General features: G+C 38.9%; 1 protein-coding gene across 1 annotated transcript; it reads right to left on the bottom strand.

Annotated features, from left to right (window-relative positions):
• Nucleotides 1–1,881: 1,881 nt before the first annotated feature.
• Nucleotides 1,882–20,419, bottom strand: LOC149302841 (gamma-tubulin complex component 6-like). The gene is made up of 25 exons (XM_089482013.1): nucleotides 19,673–20,419; nucleotides 19,150–19,313; nucleotides 18,300–18,510; nucleotides 17,535–17,708; nucleotides 16,761–16,882; nucleotides 15,801–15,876; nucleotides 14,448–14,557; nucleotides 13,770–13,861; nucleotides 13,554–13,693; nucleotides 12,951–13,100; nucleotides 12,268–12,349; nucleotides 12,094–12,182; nucleotides 11,671–11,786; nucleotides 10,684–10,822; nucleotides 10,438–10,551; nucleotides 8,339–9,623; nucleotides 7,380–7,392; nucleotides 6,922–7,049; nucleotides 6,661–6,829; nucleotides 4,449–4,590; nucleotides 3,614–3,808; nucleotides 3,303–3,435; nucleotides 2,900–3,113; nucleotides 2,130–2,329; nucleotides 1,882–1,973 (listed from the first exon to the last, which is right to left on the bottom strand). The coding sequence occupies exons 1-25, from the start codon at nucleotides 20,417–20,419 to the stop codon at nucleotides 1,882–1,884; spliced, it is 5,097 nt and encodes a 1,698-aa protein (XP_089338139.1).
• Nucleotides 20,420–24,161: the final 3,742 nt, after the last annotated feature.

Genomic DNA, 24,161 nt, shown 5'->3' with positions numbered 1-24,161 from the left:
ACTACCACCTGCTCCCACAACGTGTGTTCCACTCCTGCAACATTTGTGTCCAATCCCACTCACCCCCTTACCTGAACTGCATATTTCCCGCGCATTCCCGCAAGGCTGCCTTCTCGTTGCTCCCTCACAGCGCCTCTTCTCTTGTTCCGCCCAGGGACCCAGCGGAGTCACGGGAAGTGATGTAAATTCGCATGACTTCGCAAGGTCTCTGGGCGGAACAAGAGAAGAGATGCTGTGTGCAAACAACGAGAAGACAGCCTTACGGGAGTGCGAAGGATTACTGGCACCTGTAGGTACACTGCCTGACCGATCGCACCCGCAAGTTTTTTGATGGGACCCGCATCCAGATGCAGTCCTCTAATGCATGCTTCCAAAATGGCATCTAACTGACCACTGAACTGAAGGGGCAGGCACAGACTGGAGATGCAAGGATGCGTGGCATGTCATTCTGAATTCATTCATTAGCATTTTTTTCTTCTCTCGTACATGCAGAGCACAAAGACCTCTTCGGGTCTTTAAAGCTTTTTTTTTTTTTTTTTTTTTAAACAGACGAAACAGGTAGCATTTTTGGTTCTAGAATACATTACAACAGACATCCTCAGAAAACCCTCTAGAATCTTCTGACCAGAGGATGTCCTAAATGAATAAAACTAAGACCTAAGAGGTCAAAGTGGAGCACCAAAACCTGTCCATAACAAAGCAGCAGCAACATATTCAGAGAAACAAACCAGACAATACCATATGAAATTAACAGAACGGTTTCCCTTTAAAAAGTCACCATGGTGGAACCTCCAGGGTATATGTGGTGGTACATGTATGCACATTGAAAGCTGCTCTGCTGCAATACCCACAACCAACAAGGGAAGCCACCATCCCTGCAACATACTGGGCAAGAAGGACCACCACCTATGAGCATGCAATCAAAGCATCATGGAAACACCCACCATTGAAGCTACAATCCAGTGCATGGTAAGAAAGTGGCATAAGCCTTTTTGCACAAAACAAAAAGAAAATGATTAAAATGCTATTTCCTAACACATTCATCCAGGCCACTAAAGGGAAAGGTCTACCACTAGACCACATGAACATCATGGATAGATCACAAAAAAATTGGTAGGATAGCAACACACACACACATTGGGGATAATGGTTAAGTCTTATATATGTATAATATACATTTTTTCTGCTCCAGCATAATTTGGGGTGGGGAGCTTGTTTGTTTTATTGCTAGGTATGGCAAGGGAGAACATTTTATGACTATATAACATTGATTTATATTGCTCAAAGAAAGTTAATATCAGAACGGACATAACACACAATTCGTTTTAAAAGGTTTTGGTTTGGCATTGAAAACTTTAAAGATTCCACAAAATGACAATAACAGATGTTTTTGAAAAGTGTCACTAAAACAGTTAATTCCGTAAATATAAAGGCAGGTATTCTCCCATCGGTACATGGAATGCAAACAGTGAAACCCTTATTGCTAGCGATTTATTCTGTTTACAACGTGTAATGAACATATCCACTTACATCACTATTGTAGCTTTGTGTATGGCTAAGTAACATGTAAAGCTTTGTATATATTCCTCATTACACATCTGTCAATAAACAATGGTGATTAAAAACAAAGGTCTTTATACAAAGCAGCTGAACTTTTACTATAACCCTGTGCTGTGTTTGCCGTCTTTGCTGTGTTTTTTATGATGCAAAAAACAAATCCCGCACACGTGATATTTCCATCAATCAAAAGCGACAAGCCAGTTATTTCAAAAAAAGTTTTATAATTTATTGGTCATACTATAATTGTATATACTTTTTATTAACAAACAATTATTTACAAAATAAAGCGTGGGACACACGTTTACAATGCAGCCATGGTGTTCAGGTCTCCTTGTAGTAGTTGTTGAAGTTAATTCTCAAAAGGAAATCTTCCAGATGTGGCTGATATCCTCGACTTACAAGTTTGGTTACCACTGGAGGGAAGAACAAAAAAGAAAACCTAGTGAAATATCTGAATGGAATCGACCACCACACAAAACCCCCTCTATACTAATGCCATTTTACGTAAGGCTGCAGATTAGGAACTGTAGAAGAGTAGGAGGCCAATACTACCTTTATATGGATCTTACCTTCAAAAAGGAAGTCGGAGTAATACTTGAAAGTGTTGTAGGACTGCTGCATCAGGCCAAAATTTGGGTGAGTAGCCATCTGCTTCCCTTTATCACAGTTCCATGGCTGTGAGATTAGCTGTATGCGGAACTTCAGAATAAGACTGAAAATGCTGTGAATAATATTCATTAGTGGGGCCGCTTTTTCAGTCATTAGTCCCCTGAGAAACAAAGGAAAAACAGTTTGAATGAAAATTAGCATCTCTGATTAATTTGTTAATACATATGAATAGTACTATCAAATCTGTAAAGTTCTCATCTCATATGGTAACTCTGTAATGGCTATATTGGGACTTGGTCACGGTCTACAACATGCTGCAAATATAACGGTCGTCACTACAGCCCTTCAGTTGCGTTCTGATATTTCACACTTGGTCCTAACCCAGCTAATGCACTGCACCTCCTAAAGAAATAATCTTACATTTTTCACAAAGAAATGTTAATTAACTAGTATAGTATATTACGATTAACCTAAACAGACAGATCAGGTGTCTTACAGACCAGATATTGTATATCACAACTAAATGTTCATGGGAGCAGCTGCAAATTTATACCTTTTTATAAGCATATATTATACATATAATTGTTATACTATATATAATTAATACTTTAAACACACATATATAGCAATATTTTTTGTATTAAAGTAACTGCAACAAAAAATTGTGTACAACTGACATATTTGCCAAGACACAAAACATTAATAAAAGCACTGGTTATACAGTTTTTACCTAAAAAGTGCCTTGTTGAGGTAATCAGCATGTGTCTTGTAAATTTCCTCCAAGTTGCTAACGGTACCCAGTTTGTTTCTAAACTCACACCAGGTAACATGCAGGATCTGGTTGGCGATATATCCCTGGATAACTTTAACAAAATGCTGCATCTCATGCCGGTAAAGCTGGAGTTGCCGATACTGGACAGAGGAAGATGCCTTGTTCACCAACGCTGTGAAGAGACCAAGAAATGAGCATGAAAGTGAAAAAGTACAGTACAGAAAACATACTGCTAATGCAGGACCTAATGAAAATCCATAGTGTATTAAAACACTATGTTTTAGCCCCATTAGCCCCATGTTTCTTATTGATCTATACAGCACCAACATACAGTATATCAGGTATGGGTCCAAAGCCTTACCAGTCCTTTTCAAGTGAAACCAAACATCTCTTAATGTCCACACCATGTGCTTCAGCTGAAGTAGAAACGAGAAGATCTTATTGTACTTGTTCATACAGGATTCTGTTATGACAATATTCAGAGGCCAACCAATCTGCCAGAGAGAAGAAATAAGATTTGCAGCTATAGTAGGTATAGTAGGTTCATTTGTAAAATCTAATCTAGATGTCAGACCTTGACAGACCTTCCTGTGAGTATCTCTTTTTAGGGCAATGTTTTATTTATTACTAATATTCATCATACTTTGAAAAAGAAAATAAAAAGTAGCTCACCTTGTATTTTAACTCCAAGCAACTTAAAGTATCAGGTGCTGTTGGTATAAACATTTCTGGAAGATATTTGAGTGCAAAAGAAAGATTGGATGCAAGATTTGAGTCCCCGTGCAGGCTATATTGCAGAGCTTTGTTCAATATGGAATTAAGAACCAAGGGAGTGAGCATCACACTTGGCGTTTGTCCCGATCCAAGCTGCAGAAGAAAACGTTCATCAAAAGTGTGGTACAAGATGTATTTTCTATATGAATTTGTTCTGACCCGGTTGAAGTAGCTAATCGTATATTAATAATACAGTTCAAACCTTAGTTTAAAAAAAAAAGATGTAATGCCTTATAAAGTGGTTAAAATTGAACATTAAGATGAAGGAGAAACCTCTCATTTGGTCCCAGCTGCGGGAACGTGATAATTCAGCCTGCCTGACCTTTGCTCTTGCAGTAATAATGTTATACTTATCCCTGCAAACTGCCTCCTTTACCTTGGAAAAGTATTCATTTTCCTTATAGGATTATTGTAATAGAATGAAACACTGTAATAGAATGAGTGTAGATTAGCGCATTAGTCATCATTCACTTATCTAAAGCTGATAACAGACATTGTATTTAGTGGGAACTGCTGTTTAGGAAGAAAAGAAGACCACATTACCTAGACTACACTGGAAGTGGCCTGGGGAGATTACGGGGGTTCACACTGATGCACAAATTAAAACCTCCTGGGGGGAAAACTGGAAATAAAACAGTGCCATATAAAAGCATATAATTATTTCCCTTGTTTGTTGCTGTTAATACCGAAATCTAGTCTGCCCATTTGTCTTGATGTCAAAATTCAGATTTACCTTTTCAAATAACAGGTCACTGAGAGACTGTGCAAACTCGCCATCTTCCATCAGTAGAAAATGTCTTATTGCTTCAAAATGCTTCTCCATGTTCAGTTCCACAAAATAGAAATCCACTATGGCTTTATTTACAAGAGAAACACTGGAGAAACAGAAGTAAAAATTGAACGCATGTAGCTTTTCATACCAAACCAGCTAGTTAAACCGACTTAAAAGCCTGCTTTCTGCAAAACTAATTATTGATCAATGTTATAGTCTACCAATGCTACCAATGATCAATGTTATAGTCTACCAATGCAAATGATTAAACTTTCAAGAGAAAAGCTCAAAATCTTTAGCTATGCATCGTTTGTATGTCAACTCTATAATGTGATGCGACTGCACAATGTTAGCGTATCTGGCCAATTTTATATGAATTAGTACAGTGGAAGATATTAGCCATTTTTAGCACAGGCCTAATACAAACTGCTGAATCAGAAGTTGGCAGAAGTAATGTATTCATTATCACAAGGTTATATGTTTAAGAAATCAGACTCTGAAATGAAAATGCCCTATGAACATACATCTGTTTTTCTTAACATTAGGACCGCTGTGTAGAACAAAGTTGTATATCCATCACTTATATGTTTTAAGTATTTTATATTATTTGTATGTTAATGTATGTATGAATATGTTTGTACATAATGAATTCATATTTTATATTAATGTATATGCAGGAATATATGTTTTAAAATGCATATAATCAAGTGTGATATATAATATAACTTAGTGCATAGTGAACTGAATCAAAACACAGTGCCCAACCGCCCGCAGCCCCAACCGCCCGCAGCCCCAGCAAGACTGCCCACAAGTTTTTAGTGGGTCCCGCCTCCCAATGCAGTCCTCTACTAGACAACAATAAACCCACAATATTTGCGTTTTATTGGATTTCTACTATCTTGTGTTGTATTATTATTATTCTTTTATTTATATAGCGCCAACAATTTACGCAGCGCTTCTTACAATACATATATTCAAGGGGTCTGACAAGACTAGAATTGACAGACTAAGACAAACCGATACATTAGGTGGAGAGAGCCCTGCTTGCAAGTTTACAATCTTAAGGGAATGCACTCTATTAAATGTGATACCTTACACTATATATATTAGCACAGGGCTTGACAAATTTGTTGTGAATCTAGGCGCCAGCTAAAAAAGTTAGGAGCCAGGATTTTTTTTTAAACTAACAGTTGGTCAGGCGTGATCTGATCATCATCAGCCCACTTACTAAACTCACAGCGTTTGACCTGGAGGCACCCTGGACTTTCAGGTCAGTGCTGTTTTTTGTGTTTTTTTGCAATTTTTTTTTTTTTTTTTTTAACGCTTTCGATGCTGATGTTCCATTGGAGCACAGCATTGACTGATATTTAGTCCCCACAAGCTTGTGGGGACAAATGTTAACCCCTGCAATGCCACGAATGTGTTATACACAATTGTGGAATTGAAGGGGTTAACGCTGCACTGTCGCTCTCATGGAGCGATCAGGCAGCAGGGGAGTGTTGTGTCAGGTCCCCACACTCATGTGGAGACCAAAGAACCCTCTCCCCTTGTCCCTGAAGCTGCCTCTGGCAGCTGGGACGCAATTGCTGGTCTATAGACCAGCCATTGCAGGGGGGGGTCTCTTTGATGACTGCTGTAGGCTTCCATGACTACAGGAGTCATCACAGGGCTTGTGGGGGCTCGTTTTTGCTGTTGCTGGCCTGCCTGGACTTCCAGGCAGACCACCAGCAGCAGAGCCCCGTACAAAACGGGAATTAACCCCTAAAATGCAGCGATCGCGGCATTGAAGGGGTTAACGCTGCACTATCGCTCTCATGGAGGGATCAGGCAGCATGGGGGTGTTGTGTCAGGTCCCCACACTTGTGTGGGGACCCAATCAACACTCAACCCCCTTTCCTGAAGCTGCTGTTTCAGCCTACAGAATCACTCCGTGGGAGTGATCTCAGGCTCGGGGGCGGGCTCTGTGTGGCTGTGCTGTCTGCCCAGACTCCTGGGCAGACAGCAGCAGCAGTGCCCCCGCGATCACAGGCTGACAAACACCTAGGCGCCAGGACAAAATTCTGAGTCGCCATGGCGACCTGGCGTCTGGGATTTGTCGAGCCCTGTATTAGCATACATGTGTGAAAGCAAAATGACTACGACCCTTAATGATGTCTTTAATAGTCATACTCACTGGGATACCATGGGAGCAGTGACAGAGTATTTCATCAGCACTGGCAAAGACAGAAGTTCAATGAGCTGCACGGCACTTTCATCTGTAGCTGAATGAATGTCAGGATCCATGGGGAAGGCGAACTGTCGGGGCATAATGTGGCTCAGCGGATGTGAAACTGGAGGCTCTGCTGTAGACAGTCAAATGATTTTTCAGTTACTTATTTTGAATTGTAGAAATTGTAATTTGCAGAACAGCTCCCTAATTTCCAAAGCCACTTACACATTATTTCGTAACGGTCTTGGTATTTTTCCAGGCAGTATTTGGCTGCCAAGGCCTGAAGATAATTTTGTTCTTTCTCCCATGTGACATCGGCAGCACAAGCATCCTCTTCTGCAGGATTACACGCACTGGGTGGGTGCCCTGAATTTAACTCAATGACGCTTGGCCCTCCTTCCTGGCAGGCAGAAGCACCATGCTAGGGGAACAGCGATAAAGACAAGGGCAGGCACATTAAAATATGAAAATAATCACCAACACAATTGCAGACAGTGTAGCCCCAGTTTAGGGGGAGGTTATTTTCTAATGCATAAGAGTTTTGTTCTCTTACAAGTTTGCTAGTTTAATATCCATGCTCAGATATCATACTTGTCACACTCCCAGAGACTTCAATAGAGTTCTACAGAGCATGCGCACAATGTATTCTTTGCGTTTCCGTGAATTTTCACTGCTTATGTGACTCTAAAGTCCTTTCTTGGACCAATACAGACATATCCATTTTTCTTGATTACCTGCATTTTGCATTTTTTATTTTAAACTGAGAGTGAAGTAACAAGCATGTAAGGAAAAATCATATAATTGGCTAAACAAATCACTGATGAAAATGGGTTACTTAAGCTGTAAATTAGCGGAGTAATGATTTACCTGGCCATCAGCAAGAGAGCTTGAAGAAACAGGCACTTGGCCCTCACTTGGATTTTCTATCATTGAAACAAAAAAAATGTAAAAGGTTAAAAAAGCAATGATTTCAGATACATACGTGCTTGTACAAGAGACTATTTTAGTAATGGAATGGGAGGGGCGCCAACAAGGGCCCTACAAAACTTTCATTTGGGAAGATTCCCATTCTACTAGCTCAGAGCAGGCTGATTTTAAGATATCTGCTGGCCACAGGGGCTAGTAATGTTTCCCATTCACATCACAAGATGGCGCATTCAACACTGGGCTCAGTTTATGAAACAATCTGTAAATGTACAAACGGAGTTTAATTTTCTGTCTCTGCTTGTCAGTTCTAATACTACGTAAAGACGCCATTTAAAAGTTTAGCTTAGCTTACAGCTTGTGCTCCCAAAAGTTAAATAAACACAGTTGAAGTTCAATGAATACAAAGTGGAAAGACAGTGGGTACTGGCTGCTGCTAGATGAACTTCAAGTAGCTAAGGAGAATGAATTTACAAGTCTGTAAATTGAGCTAAAAACGAGAGACTACATTATGGTATGCAGTTAGAATAGATAGGACGAGGAAAGTCAAGACAAATTATTACATTTGTACAATTAACTGTAATAATGCACAATTGCATTTATTTATTCCAGAATCCTGAGTGAATGTAAAGTGGACTGCAAAGTGCTTCTTTTTTAATGCTGAGCTGTTCCTTTTCTTTACTATAGATTCAATGAAAGTAAGAAACCACAAATGTACCTGCTATAGGTATATCTTCTGCCTCGTCTTCTTCAGGGCTAGGTGACAAAACAGTTACAGCATCAGATGAATCTGTATGCTCTGAAGTTTGTTCTTCTGCTCCATCAGCCCCTTTTGATTTATTTTCAATTATCTTGTTGGTGTTCGATTTTTTGCCATACATTAAATACTGAACTGTAGAGTCCGATGAATGACCAAATTCAGATTTCTGCACTCCTTTTACATGGATGTCTGAGGAGCAGTATCCCTCTTCAATACTAGAATGAGACACATGACCAAAGGCGCTATGGCGGGGTTTTCCTGGCTCAACATTGGAAACATATTCTCCAACTTGTATATGTGACTGTGAAGCATGTCCGTGAATATTCCATCGAGGCCGCAAACTTTCAACTTCAGAAACATTCTCTCCGATTTTAATATTGGCGTCTGACGCGTGCCCATGGATGTTCCATCTTGGTCTTGAAGGTTTCACATCTGAAACATTCTCCCCAACCTTAATGTTTCCTTGTGATGTATGCCCATGAATATTCTTCCTGGGGAGCTTTGATTCTACATCAGAGGCATACTGCCCTACCTTAATATGTCCTGAGGAGACATGGCCATGAATGTTACACTGAGGCTGGCCAAGATCCACATCAGACACATACTCACCAATATTCATGTGAGAATCAGAGGAATGGCCATATGCGCTAGCCTGATGATGGAAAACTTTGATATCCGGAACATAGTCTCCAATTTTAATAGCTGAATCTGATGCATGTCCATGAATATTCCAACGAGGCCTTGAATGTTGCACGTTAGACACATCTTCCCCAACTTTAATACTTTCTTGTGAAAGCCGTGTAAATGCCACAGGATTAAGAACTGTATTAAAATCATACACATTTTCAGACAGGGAACTTAACTCTCTAGTCTCTGGTACGTCAGATTGTGAAACAGGCTGGCTATCTGGTGTCTCTGTGGCATTAGTAATCTCTGAACCTATATACTTTAAAGCATCCTCAACAAGGGACTGCTCTACATTCAGTTCAACTTGCTGTGTCACATTAGGTGATGTAGGAAGAAAGTCAGCAATGTCCACATCAGGGGTGCAAAGACTAGACTCAAATGAATGTTTATCTAATGATGGACCTATATTGCCCCCTCCACTTGCACATTCTGAAGGTAAGCATAGATTTTCTTGTTGCGAAAGTAAAGTCAATATTTCCTTATTTTCACTTATAAGAATTTCTTCATTGGATTCTCCATTATTAGGGGTCAAGTCTGAAGACTCTGTAGTTGATATCTATAAAAAGCACACCAGAACATGTTGATAATACCAGCACACCATAAAGCAGTCTAGTTAAATAATATTAATATATTGGGAACACATTACTCAACATGCATCTTACACATTTTAATGGGCGGCGGTTCTGAGTATATTTTAGCTAACATTTTAGAAATAACTGCTAGCATTTGTTGAGCAAAACTGGCTATTGGCTCATAAAAATATTACCATTTCTACTTGATTTGGATTGTAATGCTATTATCAAAAATAACATAACTGACCACAACACGAACAATAAAAAGCAACAGTAATCTGCTCTGTAACCAAAATAAGAAGAGGTGCCAATTATGTCTCGTTCCCATGCCTGAATATTATGCGCAAGATCAATGTGGATATAACACAAAGGAGCTTTATGAGATGTCCAGTACATAACACAGCCCAGACTCTGAGACGGAGAATGTTAGAAGAAGAGACCATAGTCTAAAACTAGAGGGTCAGACGTTTAGATGTAATGTAAAGAAGTTTTCTTTTACCGAGAAGCTGGTAGATAAATGGAACAGCCTCCGACCAGAAGTGGTAGGGGCTAATACATAAAGGGATTTAGTTTCCAACCTCTTGTTCCAACATTTCTCCTCCATTGAAATTAACTTCCCTGTACTTTCTTGAGTTCCTCCATGCATGTTTCTCTCATACCCCTCTCATTCTCTTCTTTCCACCAAGCTATACATATTAAAATCCCATGAATTATTACCACCATTTACAAGTTTGGCACAATGTTCAGTTATGCTTGTGTCTTGCACCTAGAATACATATTTCTAAAAACAAATCCAACCTGAACACCACAAAGAGGACTTGAGTTTTCTGGGCAGTCTTGTTTGGTCTTGACAAGTGGTGAATTATCCATTTTTTCTCCAGGTGCTCCTACTGGATTTTGTGCCAGTAACACCTAAAAAAAAAAACCACAGATGAATAGATATAAACACATCTCACGGCGCTATTCCAAGCACTGTCAAATGTGTATGTAAGCAACTGGCAGAATGTAATTACACTACATACAGACAGCTGAAATACTACACACCTGCAGTTGCTTTTCCTCTTCCGAGAAAAAAATCAGTCTAGTAGTTTCAAGCCTATGACGCTGGAGCTTCCAGAGCGCCTTCTGTTCTTTCCGAGTTGCCTCCACAGATAACCCGCTGTAATGCTCAATAAGCTCCTGCCTACACATATAGAATAGAACTTCAGGCTTGTATCATAAATAGCAATTCACAAAACTACACAGGGGAAAACGTGTTGTAAATAAATGTTGAAACAACCTCCCTAGCATACTTTGAGAAGGCTACAGGATGATCAACTGCTCCGCTGCATATAAAACTCAGTTTTTTGTAAAAAATTTTCCTACATCAATAAAATGTACCATGGGTCAAAAATGAAGAACTAGTTACTGATGATATATGATACAGACATCACAAATTTGGCTTATGTTCCAAACAATTTTAAGCTGATATTCGTAATAAATATACAGATATATATTTATCCGGATAAAAATTCTTATTACATACACAACCCAGGATATCTTGCCATGTCTCACGCTGCTGTTTCCAAAACCGATATCTTCCGAAGTCGGTGATAAAAATCAAATGTGTTTTATTTCACATACATATTACAATTGTGTCATGTTTTTCTCTGACTGGATATGTGAAAGTCAAGAAAAATCTGTAAAATCTGTAAATTCCCTACAGGGGCAGGGGCATGCTAATATAGGCAATCATTTCCTGAATCTGTCCTCCCAGTCCTTCAGCATACTCAGCATTTATTTCTGGGATTTATTATGAGATTTTAGATGGAAAATGTGCCGTAAACCCTTGCATATTGGACACATATTCACTTGGACCGTTTAGGAGTAAGATTTCCAGGACAACATCCCCCAGGCAGCCAGCAACAGCGGTCCCGCTGCCGATTGCCCTGGGGAATGAAGAGAGACAAAATATTGTTTGAGGTGCCTAAGGGGTTAAAGCTAAGGTATTTGACACAGCAATCAATATTTAAGTGATGTGCAAAAAATTACTTTGCTTTTGCCTCCAGTTCTTCTTCTAACGCCTTCAACCTTTGCTCACGATCACGCAGCTCTCGGGCGTAGCTGAAATCATCATCAGCCTCTTCTTGTTTCACCGCAAGTCTCCTCTGCGGTAACAAAGACAAACAACACATTTTCATATACTGATTCTTCCTTACATTTATGGCGACAACTCTAGGTTAGATTAGCCTTTTCATTATGCACGGAACAGTATAGACCACAGAAAATCAAAAAAAGGCCAAAGCACTGCAGGTGGCTGACATAGATTAAGCATCCACCGACTCTATCCTATATCAGTCACAACAAGAAGATGGCCCGGCACTCCTATAGTGTGAAGGGCTAGGGTTAGTTCTAGATCTAATTTTCCTGAGCAATTGCTTTAAAGGGACATGGATTGTGGATTAAAACAAATACCTCTTGGTCTTTCTCATATTGATCTTTTAACTTCTGAAACAACTCTCTCTTCTTTGTATCCAGGTACGCCCTTTCTGCCAATTTCTGATCTGTGATCAAAATGAAGAGAAAAATAAAAGTGTAAAAAAAAAATATATTTATTTCACAACTATCTGATAATAAAACGAATGATACCTTTGAACGTTTCCAGGATTTTCTCAGTTGCTGCACGAGCCTGGATTATTAACTCATGTTTGGCAATTTCAGCTTGTAAATTCTAAATAAAAAAAAGTAAACTGTGATGTAAAAAACCTATTATTTTAGATACATATCCATATGAACATAAGTAACACGAAGTGTCGGATATATGCCCCATAGCTCCATTGCTTACTTTACATTGTGAGGGAGTGGCACTTAATCCATTGAACAACCAGTTTAACCCACTTCTTTGTGTTGATACAAAATATTCAGAAGCAAAATCAGGGTCACCTGACCACCCCCTTTCACCCTTTTTTTCATAATCTATTCATATTGAGGTCTCGCGTTGTACTGTTCACTCAGTTCCCATGCACTGCTGTTGGAACACTTAAACTTCATATTTGAAGCTTAGTGACAATTCTGGTAACAAAAATAAGTGAAAGTTTTGTTTTGTGGTTTTGGCCTGCCACAAAGACAGTGGAATCTTTTAGGATTAACTCCTCTGTTGAGGTGTGTCGTAGGTCACATACATTCAAGGGTTTTTGTTATATTACTGATGGGGATTTACTTCACAGCATACGCAATCAACAAATACCAACTCAGCCAAAAGAAACAATGAATATATTTCATATCCAAGGCTACAGGTGAAATATCCCAATACTGTCCCGATCGGGCCTTACTTTCTCCTCCCTGCTGATGGAGCTATAGCGCGCTATTCGTTCCATTCGGGCCACATAAATGGCACAGTCTTTTTCCATCTCTTTCAGCTCTTCTAGGGAGAATGTTATACATATTCTTGGCACTGGGATATCAGACCAGCAAATGTAATGCTGTAAAAAAAAAAAATAAAAAAAAATAAAAAAAAATAAGTAAGTTAGGTCGGTTAGCATTACAAAACACATTCATGTGCAACTCAGTGACAACAGTAGACAAACATACAAAACTGTGCTATAGATATCGTATTTTTTTGTCATCCTAGTCTGGATGCCTTTTTACTATGAGTTGTTTTTTATTTGCTAACTCAACATTGACATTTCTGTCAAAAAGTTGAGTTAGCATTCCATTGTTACCCAGAATATGATGGCGCTATATAAAACAAAACAATAATAATTCAGCCTTCCCCCTCTTTATTGGTTAAGCTACTAGGAGTCAGTCTGAAACAATATCTATACAATTTTGATTATGTTAAATGTCAGCATGAGATCACTTGACACTAATGAGTATCTCCGTAAAATCCTATGGCCTTAGGGCTCACTCTGAACATACAGCATACACAATCTTACCTTGGGGCAGCACAGTTTCAACAGGTTTATGGTTTTCCCACAAACATAGATCTCATTAGCAAGGTGCTTCAAAAACACAGGAACACAGTCTTCCACGTCTTTAGAAATTAAACTGTATCCATGGGTCCAATATCGTCTATCTAATAAACATGATATACCAATGTTAGGAGTGCATGTGGATGTGTAAGCAACACAAAAAAAAAATGTGAACTATACCTCTAAACCCAAGGAAGTCTTCATTTACACGAATCATAAACTCTCCACAAACATCCCTGAAGACACCACTGTATACCCAATCATAGATAAACCTGAACAAATAAAACAGTGGTCAGTCCAAATATCCAACAGAAAATTGGTCCTGTGTTCTGAAATCATACATCCATAAACATAAGACTGTTCGCATATTGCATGTTTTTAACCTGTCTAACATAAGTTTGATGACAAATGTAAATCAAATCAAAGTCCAGGGGAGTGAATATGCTTGTAGCATTGAAGGCAAGCATCTTATTAACCTACCACTTCCATCATATAGTTATAGGGTAAGGAGCGATCGTTTTACAGATGTCTCTGTTTTATAATCCAAAACATGACCTGAGCAGCAGGCACAGACTGCACTTCTCGATCCACATTATCGAGAGGGTGGTAGATAAGTGGAGAAGTGTCCCAGCAGAGTTTTTAGAGACTAACGCAGTGAGGGAATATACACATGCATGAGATAGGCATAAAGCTATTTATGAATCTAAGATGAGACCAAGGTCTGATTAAAGTGTGAGTCCTTATATCAGGAAAAACGGGCAGACCAGATGGGCCGAATGGCTCTTATCTGCTGTCAAATTCTATGTAAAGCTGCCAATTTGGTGGAGCTTTCCGCATGAAGGGTATATGTAAGTTTACCTTGTGTATGGCTCACAGCTAGTTTTTAGCAAAGACAACAGGACTGGGTAATTTTCATTGCTGCTGTTTTCAAGAGCCTCTTTGTATAAATATGAAAGTAATTTCACTCCCTGAAGAAAAGAAAAAAAATCTGAATGAACAAAGAGAATATATTATGTTGGTCAGCACTTGTAAGAAAATAGGTAATTCAAGTACAATGATGTGTACAATCATATATCTCAAAACAATCACTACTATTTAAATGAACAAATTGTATGTTTTCTAGGTTTACAATTCTTGATTTGCATGCTGCTGTGTCCGACTGACTAAATCAAACTCAAGTTTTAAAACTTGTTTTATTGAAATTTATATCATATACAATAACAAGGTTTGGCTTTGTACGGTGTGTAATCATCTATAGAAAGTAATAATATCTCCCTACTTCCCTGTAATGCACAGCATATGAGACACCATACAGACGGAATGTATAAAACAAAAAAAACCATTTCAAATGATGTAATATCAGAAATGTATGCGCAAGGAATAAACATGTTCATGGGAACATGTTAGTTGACCTTGGCATTGCTTGTGAGCTATGTAGTTTAAATACAGCAATTATGCAAAGATCCTGCACCCTATAAACATCTAAAGTCACAGCACCTCTATGAACGGCAAGAGCTGTTTGCCTCAGTGAAGTAACCCAGGAACCACTCTAATAATGAATCCGAGAACAAGCATTTGACACCCTCAGATAGCCAGCAACATTATGATATAATAGGAAAAAGAACTTCAGAGAACATGCATGTATTGAAGAAGTTGTGGCTGCCCCCTTGAAGTAGTCTTTGATGTCTCATCCTTTGATATGTTTCCTGGTAATCAGGTTAAATCTTGGTCGTTAGCTGGCTTTGTTTAATTGGCTCCTCAGTAAGTTTACTAACAAACATCATTGGATTTTCTAGCTACATTTTATGGCTAGAATTTGGGAGAGGACCCCCTACAATTCTCTCATTATTTTGTTCTACTATATAAGTCCATTTTCATCATGGTGTAGTTGACAGCTATGTAAAAGGCTAGCAATTCTCAATAATTCGCAACCTTTAAAATTTCCACTATTATCTGTTTCTTTGCCACATCTGTAAGGACAATGATTATCAATTACCTAGTACAAATAAAAAAAGGGTTATCTTAAAGTAAAGCCACAGTATCATCAGCTTGTTATGAATGCAGGCATTTAAGATTGTTGCATTAAACATTAGCTTCAGTATTCAAACTATAAAGCAGAATTACAGTTATTGTAAATTTAATTTACAGGATAACATTTGTGAAGATGATTAAATAGCAAGGAAGAGTGTTGAAGTGCATCAAGACACTTACCGTAGGAAACAATGTGTTGTTTCCCCTGTTTGCCCCAGCGCAAAGTGTCCCAACACAGCACAGCTCGGCCAAGTACCTGAAAACAAGTTGTGTGTACAAGTTAAGGCCAACATCCTGATGATATCGGAGTCTATAATATTTCCTTAAATGCATAGGGGAATAAAATATTAGCATATACATACATATAACCGGGGTCCTCACTTTCTGTAAATCAAATGTATGTATTACATTAGCAAGGTGTATTATAGTTATGGCTTATACACTATATGACCAGAAATATGTGGACCGCACTCCTAATTATTGAGTTGAGGTATTTCAGTCACATCCATTGCTAACAGGACTATAATATCAAGCATATAGGCAGCCATCTCCATAGACAAACACTGGCAGTAGAATGGGTTGCACTGAAGAGCTCAGTGACTTTAAATGTGTCACCTTTGCCACAAGTCAGGTTGTAAACTTTTTGCCCTGCCAGATCTGCCCCAGCCCATTTTAAGCGCTAGCATTGCGAAGCGGAAATGTTTAGGAGTATATATGAATATAATTATATTTGTGGTCGCGCATACAGTGTGGGCAACATAGTGTAAGTTGGAGAATGATTAGGAAGAACAGCAGTATCGGAAAGTAAGATATGGAAGAAAGGTCAGTTTGTTGCATTGCGGTGAAAAATCTAGGTGGTGACGGCTGGTAAGATGGCAAGCCAGCTTAGAGGGCTCATCCTTAAGGGGGTAAATGTAATAGGAGTGGAGGGGGTTTCTGGCAGAATGTCTTAGGAGGGCTGTATAAGAGAGCTTTAAATAGACTTCCAGCCCTTCCACAAATGTAGGCAACACCATTTACATATAATGGCTATCCAGGCCAAGTTTTACAGTCACATACTCTAAGTGGGTTCAATTATTAACAGAAGCCCTTGAAAACAAAATTACTCAATTATCCGGACAAACCGCAGTATGTATTTACCTTAACTGGCGTCCTAGTTTTCGGAAGAGGAAACTGATTGTCAGCAAACTTAGCGTTGCAGGAGTGGATAAAACGCATGCCCGATAATACTGTAGGTATTTTCTAAGGCCACTTGTGAAAGCCTGAAATTAAAACAATAAAACACGAAAGTGAGAAAATATATTGGTTTACAAAGCATGCGGCATATTATTAGTAACCATTGCAATGTGGCATGTTGGAGATGTTCATATGAGCCATCAACTGGCAATATTCTGTAAAATCAGGTCAGATGGGTAAATTCACCTATGCAAGATGGTTTGCAAGTTTGATTTTTATTTCATTATTGACTTTATGCAAGGATCAAAAGTCAGACTTGTGAATTTATTAACACCCAGTTCACCATTCTCAGGGAACTCATGGGAAAAAACACCAGGGCCCCTAGCTGGATCAGAGTTCCATGGAAACACGGTGAAATCAATGGTGATTGCAAGGTACAGATTCTCTCTGGGAATGGTAAATTTGCTTAACTCTTTCCCTCATGATAGATCTATGAGCTTAGATTCATTAAATATACAATAAATTAATGAAATCATAAGTCATGAACTATAGAATATTCTTTGCCTGTTGGCGAGGGAATGCTCTAAGTTAGTTACATGTTTAATGATAATGCCCTAATTGGGCACACAAAATGCCTGCGGGATATGGTGTCTTGTGAGTTAAATTTGTTAGGTGTATGCTTCGGTGTGCTTCTATCCCATATTACTGAACAGTACGTTGTGTGACGATTTACACTACCTGAAACACAATGCCTTTGTTATGCGATGAGTCCAAAACAGTCCGTAAAGAGAAATGACTCAGTCTGATGTAAAAGGTTCCATATTCCCCAATTTGAGCCAAGAGATTGCTTATGTTGTCAGGAGATGTTCCGGACAGGTATATTCCTTGTTTGACCACAAAAGCCTGAAGTGACTAAAAAAGAAAAATAACCCTAAATTTACCGTTTACGCGTCGTCAGTTTTGAAATCAAGGCTATGACATAGAATAAAAAAAAGACACCAAAGTAAATGCTCTACTTGTAATACACACACAAAATGTATAAAATGCTTAACTGCAAATGCAGAAGCACACATGGTTTAAGAGAATTAGCTGGATGCATCCTCACACCTTATGAAAAGGCATACACTGATGAATAGCTTTCGGGCAATTATTCAAAATGCACAGAAACATTTCATCTTACTGATTGAACTGTGAACTTAAGATCCATACCCACAAGGGCCAAGATGGCCATGAAAAATGCTTCTGAGGAATTCATTGATTTTATCTTACATATTCAGCCAAAAAATTGTTTTACTTCACTGCAACCTACATTCTAGTCAATAAACCCCTTTTATTTTCTTAATCTGTGTCTTATCTGAACTATGGAGGAAGCCAACTTTACAATCTATCCCGCCAACTTTTTTAGCATTCAGCTATATCATGCGCAGGATGCCTAATAATGCTTCTGTCTACAATCAATTTCTAATGTGCAAACTGTTCATAGTAGAAGCTGTGCTCAATAACCTGATTAAAGGAAAATGTAGTGGATACAACACCAATGAGGGCATTGAGAACATCATTCACAAGCTCCGATTCTCTAAGCATGACAAGGTGCGGTGGCTGTAAACCAGTATTGCTGAGGATCTGTAGGGCTCCCTCATGAAGTTTATGCAGTTTGTCAAAAGCTTCTCGTCCAGCCTCTGTAAAATAGGGATCTTCTCTCTTACCAGGTGGGCTGGAAAAACAACAGAACATGGAAATAATAAAAATGTGTGTACTTAAATCAGATGTCTGCCCACATTCACTAGGCTAGCTCACTCCTTCTTGCCTTAGAAGTTCAGCAAAAAGAATGTACTTCCCCAATTCATTGTTTATATAAGTATATATTGTTTAAATAAATATTCTTCCCACTAGACTTTAACCTCAACTCACTAACCTTTCAAAGGACATTTAACACCATGCTGGAGTTTGAAAAAACATAAAAACAATAGGAATCATAATATCTATTCGCGGAATTCATGCATTAAAGAATACATATCTTTGTGTGGGGATAAAAGTAAAAGCATCTTTCATCTAGGCAGTGTTACTTTGGATCATTTCTTAAAGAAATATTGACGCAATGATGACAAAACGTCTTCATTATTTCCTCAGGAAAAAATGCTCAATAAAACCCCCCAAACTCAAAGCAAGTACACAAAAAGGCACAAGTCAGACACAATAGCTTTCTATGGAGAAGATTTAACGGGTGAAATGAGAGGCTCTTTATTTATTTGCTTCTTTCTATGATTTCTTGATATTAACCCTTTTAGTGATATTTGGATTAGTTTCACCATTGAAATAACCACTATGCTATGGATAATGAACTGAAGCATACCAGCCTATTCTTTCCCAGCAGCGACGTTTGCTGGGTCCATATGTGAGAACTGCCTCCCATAGGTCGATGTCAGGGGTCATGCTAGGCTCAGATTGAGAATCTGGAGTCATGTTCGACGCTGATTGGAAACCTTCATCTTCAGACTGGTCTATACTCTGTGGCACCTGAAAGACACAAAGAGGACCAAGTATATATATATATATATATATATATATATATATATATATATATGAATAAATGAATAATAAGGGTAATAATGTACACAACCAACACTTATTTACTTACTATGGTTTACTAGGAAGGGAGATGTGTTTCTATATATATTCATTTAAATAGAAGAATGATTAGGAAATAATATAAGTAAATGATGGGGAATATCAGAACACATTAAAAGAAAGCTACACTAATCAGAAATTTCAGTACTTTTATTTTTATAAAGTTAAGTAGATAAAAATACACAAGAAGTTAATTTAAGCATCGAACATTATAATCAATGAGTAACAAAGAAAAACAATCTACATACTTTAATAGCCAGGCCAGAGACATCAGCGCTGTCTGGTACAGGCGGAAAATCCAGCTTGATATCCATGTCATTTGTACGACTGTGAATGAGAGCTCCAAAAAGTGACACGCGGGTTTCTTTTTCAAACCTATCACTGATGGGGTAGTTCTGAGAAAAAAGACCCATGGCTGGCAGCCCAGCTCCAGGAGCACCTTCCATGATCTGGAGCGTCCTGTGTACAGTGTTGCTTATTTCACACTCCTGGTGCGCCAGAAAGGTCCCAAGGTCAGCTTCGAAAACACTAACATCATAATAATCATAGCCACTGTAGCATGGTTTTCTACCCACATACTTGTTGTTTTGAAAAAGGTCACGTTTTGGTGGAAGGACCTGAGGTGGCCCAGTTCCTGCAAGGTCTATCAAGAGCTCAAGGACAGAATAGGCATCTCCAACTTGTGCACCATTGAGCTTTTCAAGATGTTCTACAAGCTCTTCTAAGCGATCTGCTTCCGAGCTCATCCCACACATTCTCAGATTAAAAGATAACATTAGCATCTTGTTTTTCACAGGGAGCCTTGAGGAATTTGGTTGTAGTTGTCGGACTTCTTCTTGGAACAAATGGACAAAAAGGGTGTCATACGCCAGTTTCTTAAGACTCCGTTTGGCTTTATTCTTGCTTTGTTTTCTTCTGCCAAATCCATGATTGCATAGGAATCCTGCAATGTGGGACTGGCATAGGTCATTAAAGAGCTGAGTGATGCTGTTCATCTTGCTTGGAAGACTAACCTCTTTAGAAAAATGTTACTCTTCTTCTTCTTCACAAACATGTGACATGGTTAATGGCAACATCTGTAAAATATTTAACAAAACAAAAAAACAAGTTAATTTTAAAATAAAACTTTGAGAGAAGGTTAATACTAATTTTGTACCAGTAGCCAGCTCACAACAAAAAACTATTTTCATTTTGTTGTAACATGTCTGGGGATAAAAATAATCACAGGATGATGATGAGGAGGAGTCGTATGCATTGCTATCCATGGCATAGAGGTCTGTGTGAAATGAACTGTATGAACTGTAATGAGCTGAATGCTATTCATTATTAGGCCTAATTAATAAGCTGGGAAGGGACATGGATCACTACAAAAAATAGACACAGCTTTCTACATCAATCTTAATAACAGTATCATTGTTAGAAACAACTGGGTGTCATATTTACAACACCAAGAGATGTGGTATGCTTACAGCCTTAGTATTAAGAGATGGGTGTGATAATGTGTCCCTGTGATACTACCCACAGAACATACTTCATCTGGGGACAAATATCACTTCTTAGTAAGCAGTAGAATGACACAGAACCTGTGTACACATGTTGTATCTTACAGCTCATAGGCGTTTCATGTAAATCAGGCTGTAGGGATTGTGCCAGATGCCTTAAAACAAAATGCTGATTACCCATCAGCATTATCATTAATGAGAAGAAAAATAAACATTACTTCTTTAATATGCTGTAATAAGATATGTACTCTTATAAATACCATCCTTAGAAAGCTGTTAAACAGTACCAAAACTGAAAGGAAGTAATTAGGGAAAAGTGTCTATTCTGTATATACACATACTTAGCAAATTCCTTCCTTACTCTTCTTATAGACTTGATACGTCTAACCATACCTAAGGGTGGACTCAAACATACGACACGAAAATGATCTGTACGCCTGTATGTTAAACCTAATGTATGTATTATATGTATAGTCGCTCGCCGTCTCTGTATATATGCTTAATAAGCTGTGGAAATCATTTTTATATAAAACTGCAAAGTGGCACAATCACTAGTTACATACTAAGCGGTCATATTTTGCCGTTTTCCCGCTCTTACCCCCGCCTGCACATCTAACGATTACAGCTTCAGCATCGCTTTCACGCCGCAGTCAATAATCTACTTCCGCTTCCCGTCACAGTGCTGAGCTTCCGGGTGCTGCTGCTGGTTGTTAAGAAACTGGTGGGTGCTGCTCACAGAAAGTAAACGATCTGTTTACTAGTATTGTATCCCCCCCCGTGCAACTTTACTTATACTTCATGATAAACATATTTTCCACACACTCGAAACAGTAATGATACAGTAAATATTATTATTTAGGTGCAGACATATCACTTCTGGCGATTATGATGCTAGGATCTAAAATAATCTTGGGGTAACGACCAATAATAACCGTTACTGTGAGATGCCCTGTGTGGTGCACCAAAAATTAGTGAAATTCCTATCCCTTTATACATGCATGTATATCAGATTTGCGCCACTTGTACCAAGGCTAGCCTGGAGTATGCAGTTGTCCCTGTCTGTGTAGAGGGAGACCCCTTCCTTTCACATACACTCACTTTAACCTGCACATGCTAACATCATACACTTACCCTATACACACACACTCTCCTCTCTTCCCCTCGGCTCAGCCATACATTGACACAAACACTTTGCCAACAATAACACCCACACGCACGCTAATACCAAATGCCAGCATACGCTCATAGTAACACCAGGTGAGGGCTGGCAGCTCCTGGGCCAGAGGCAGGTAAAGCCAAGTGGCTCCATCAGCCTTTTGCCCTTTCCGCAATAACTCACATACATACAGGCATACATATTTACACACACTCAAACACAGTTGCACATACATGCTAACACACATTAATGCTAACATACACTCATGCTAACACACACTCATACATATCCATGCTCACTTACACTTGCACTCTCACTAAACATATTCACTCCCTCCCTTCGTACTCTTACACAAACATGCACTGATGCACTAACACGAAAAACGTACACAAATTCACTTCTTCTCACAGCTCTCCATCTCTCCCTCACAGTTCTCCCGTTCCTCTTGTCCCAGGTCTGCTGCTCTCTCTCTCCTGCTGCCTGGGTGGTCTCTCAAACTCCCTCTTACCTTGAGAGGAGCCATTTCTACATGCAGCTTGCACTGGGCACCTCAGTTAAGGAGGTACCTAGGAGCAGGACAGGTGGGAGCATGGGCCCTATTATTATTATACTTTATTTATAAAGTGCCAACAGATTCCTCAGCGCTGTAGAAGATAAAAGAACATTTTACAGATAACGACAAGTACAATACAGTAATTGACACACAGCTACAAGAGGAATGAAGGGCCCTGTTCCTGCAAGAACTTACAATCTTTGCCCTATGCCATGTATGGTCAAAAAGGTCAATTAAGTATATAACTCACATGCAGGTGTTACAGCAAACATGTTTAGGGAGACAGAACATCAAGTTTATTTACCAACATTGTATTACAATAAAAGTCAACTTACTAACTAGGAATTTATCAATGTATGGATAAGGATTGACATCTGGAGAACAAGACTGGCGCCAATACGAATACTCCAAATAATGTGCTGGCCCAATCGAAATATAAACATAACAAGATATGTTAATTATTACTTAAGAGAATGTTACAACAAGATGGGGGGCACAGACATGTTCTGACAGAGATGCCTAAGCTGGAGGGGACACGCGTTCTTTATATGACATATTATCCATACACTCAAACGCGTTTTACATTCTGACAGATTACACTTTGAAACAACTTTGGGAAGAAAAAAACTCCTTTGGATGGAATCAAGTTAAGAATATTAATATAACTTTTATGGCAAAGTGGTTGGAACATTAGCAGAGGGTCGGTACGTAGGACCCAGGTTCCTCCACAGCCCCTTCAATTTACAATCTACTTTCTCTCCCAGGTTGTAGAGTAGTCAAAGGGCTTTTGTTTGGTAAAGAACAGAGCAGTGAAAGCATCGGCCGTACTAGACCAGGCCATATTGAATCCCCCCCCCACACAGTATCTGAGAGGAACTTGGTATAAAGAAAAACTCTTCATTTTTCCTTTGTTAGTTTAGAACTGGAGCAGCAAAGGACCTTTATTTTATTTTTATTTTAGAGATTGTCTATTAGCGCACTGTTTAACTAGTGCACATTGTAAAACCGTATTAGCTACATAAGTGTTAAACCAGCACACAGATGATGATTCTTTAGGTCAGCCCAGGTAAGCAGCTTAGACCCAAGAACAGCCCTATTTTTATTAAATCCGTGAATACTTTTGATTAAACCAATCAGCTGTTTACATTTTACCGGTGCAAACACTTGTGCTACTGAACCAATTAGCTGTTCAACATCACTTTAGCCAAAATACCTGACCTGTCCTGACTTAAAACTTGACCATACCTACTTCATTGTCCACTTTTCTATCCTAGAAAGTTCATGATTTCCCTCAGGGGGCATGGTTCTGATCATGAAGTCCAGAAGTCTTGGCACGTTTGCGAGTAAAATATCAAGCAGCATCGAACCTGTCTGTTTTGTATCCCTGGTGTATCTATGGGCTCTGCTGAGCTCTCGTTTTACTCCATAAAGGATCATCACACCTGGGCATCCTTTTGAAGAGCTTATAGGTAGCTTCAAGTTATCATTTGGAGCCAATCTTATTAGCAGAACCATTACTGTTTATT

This window comes from Sceloporus occidentalis, unplaced genomic scaffold (assembly GCF_023333645.1).
Source record: "Sceloporus occidentalis isolate IW3139 unplaced genomic scaffold, rSceOcc1.0.p SCAF_17, whole genome shotgun sequence".
In the NCBI taxonomy this organism is placed as follows: domain Eukaryota; kingdom Metazoa; phylum Chordata; class Lepidosauria; order Squamata; family Phrynosomatidae; genus Sceloporus; species Sceloporus occidentalis.
The sequence above is the reverse complement of the archived record's forward strand: the minus strand, read 5'-3'. Positions and strand labels throughout refer to the sequence as shown.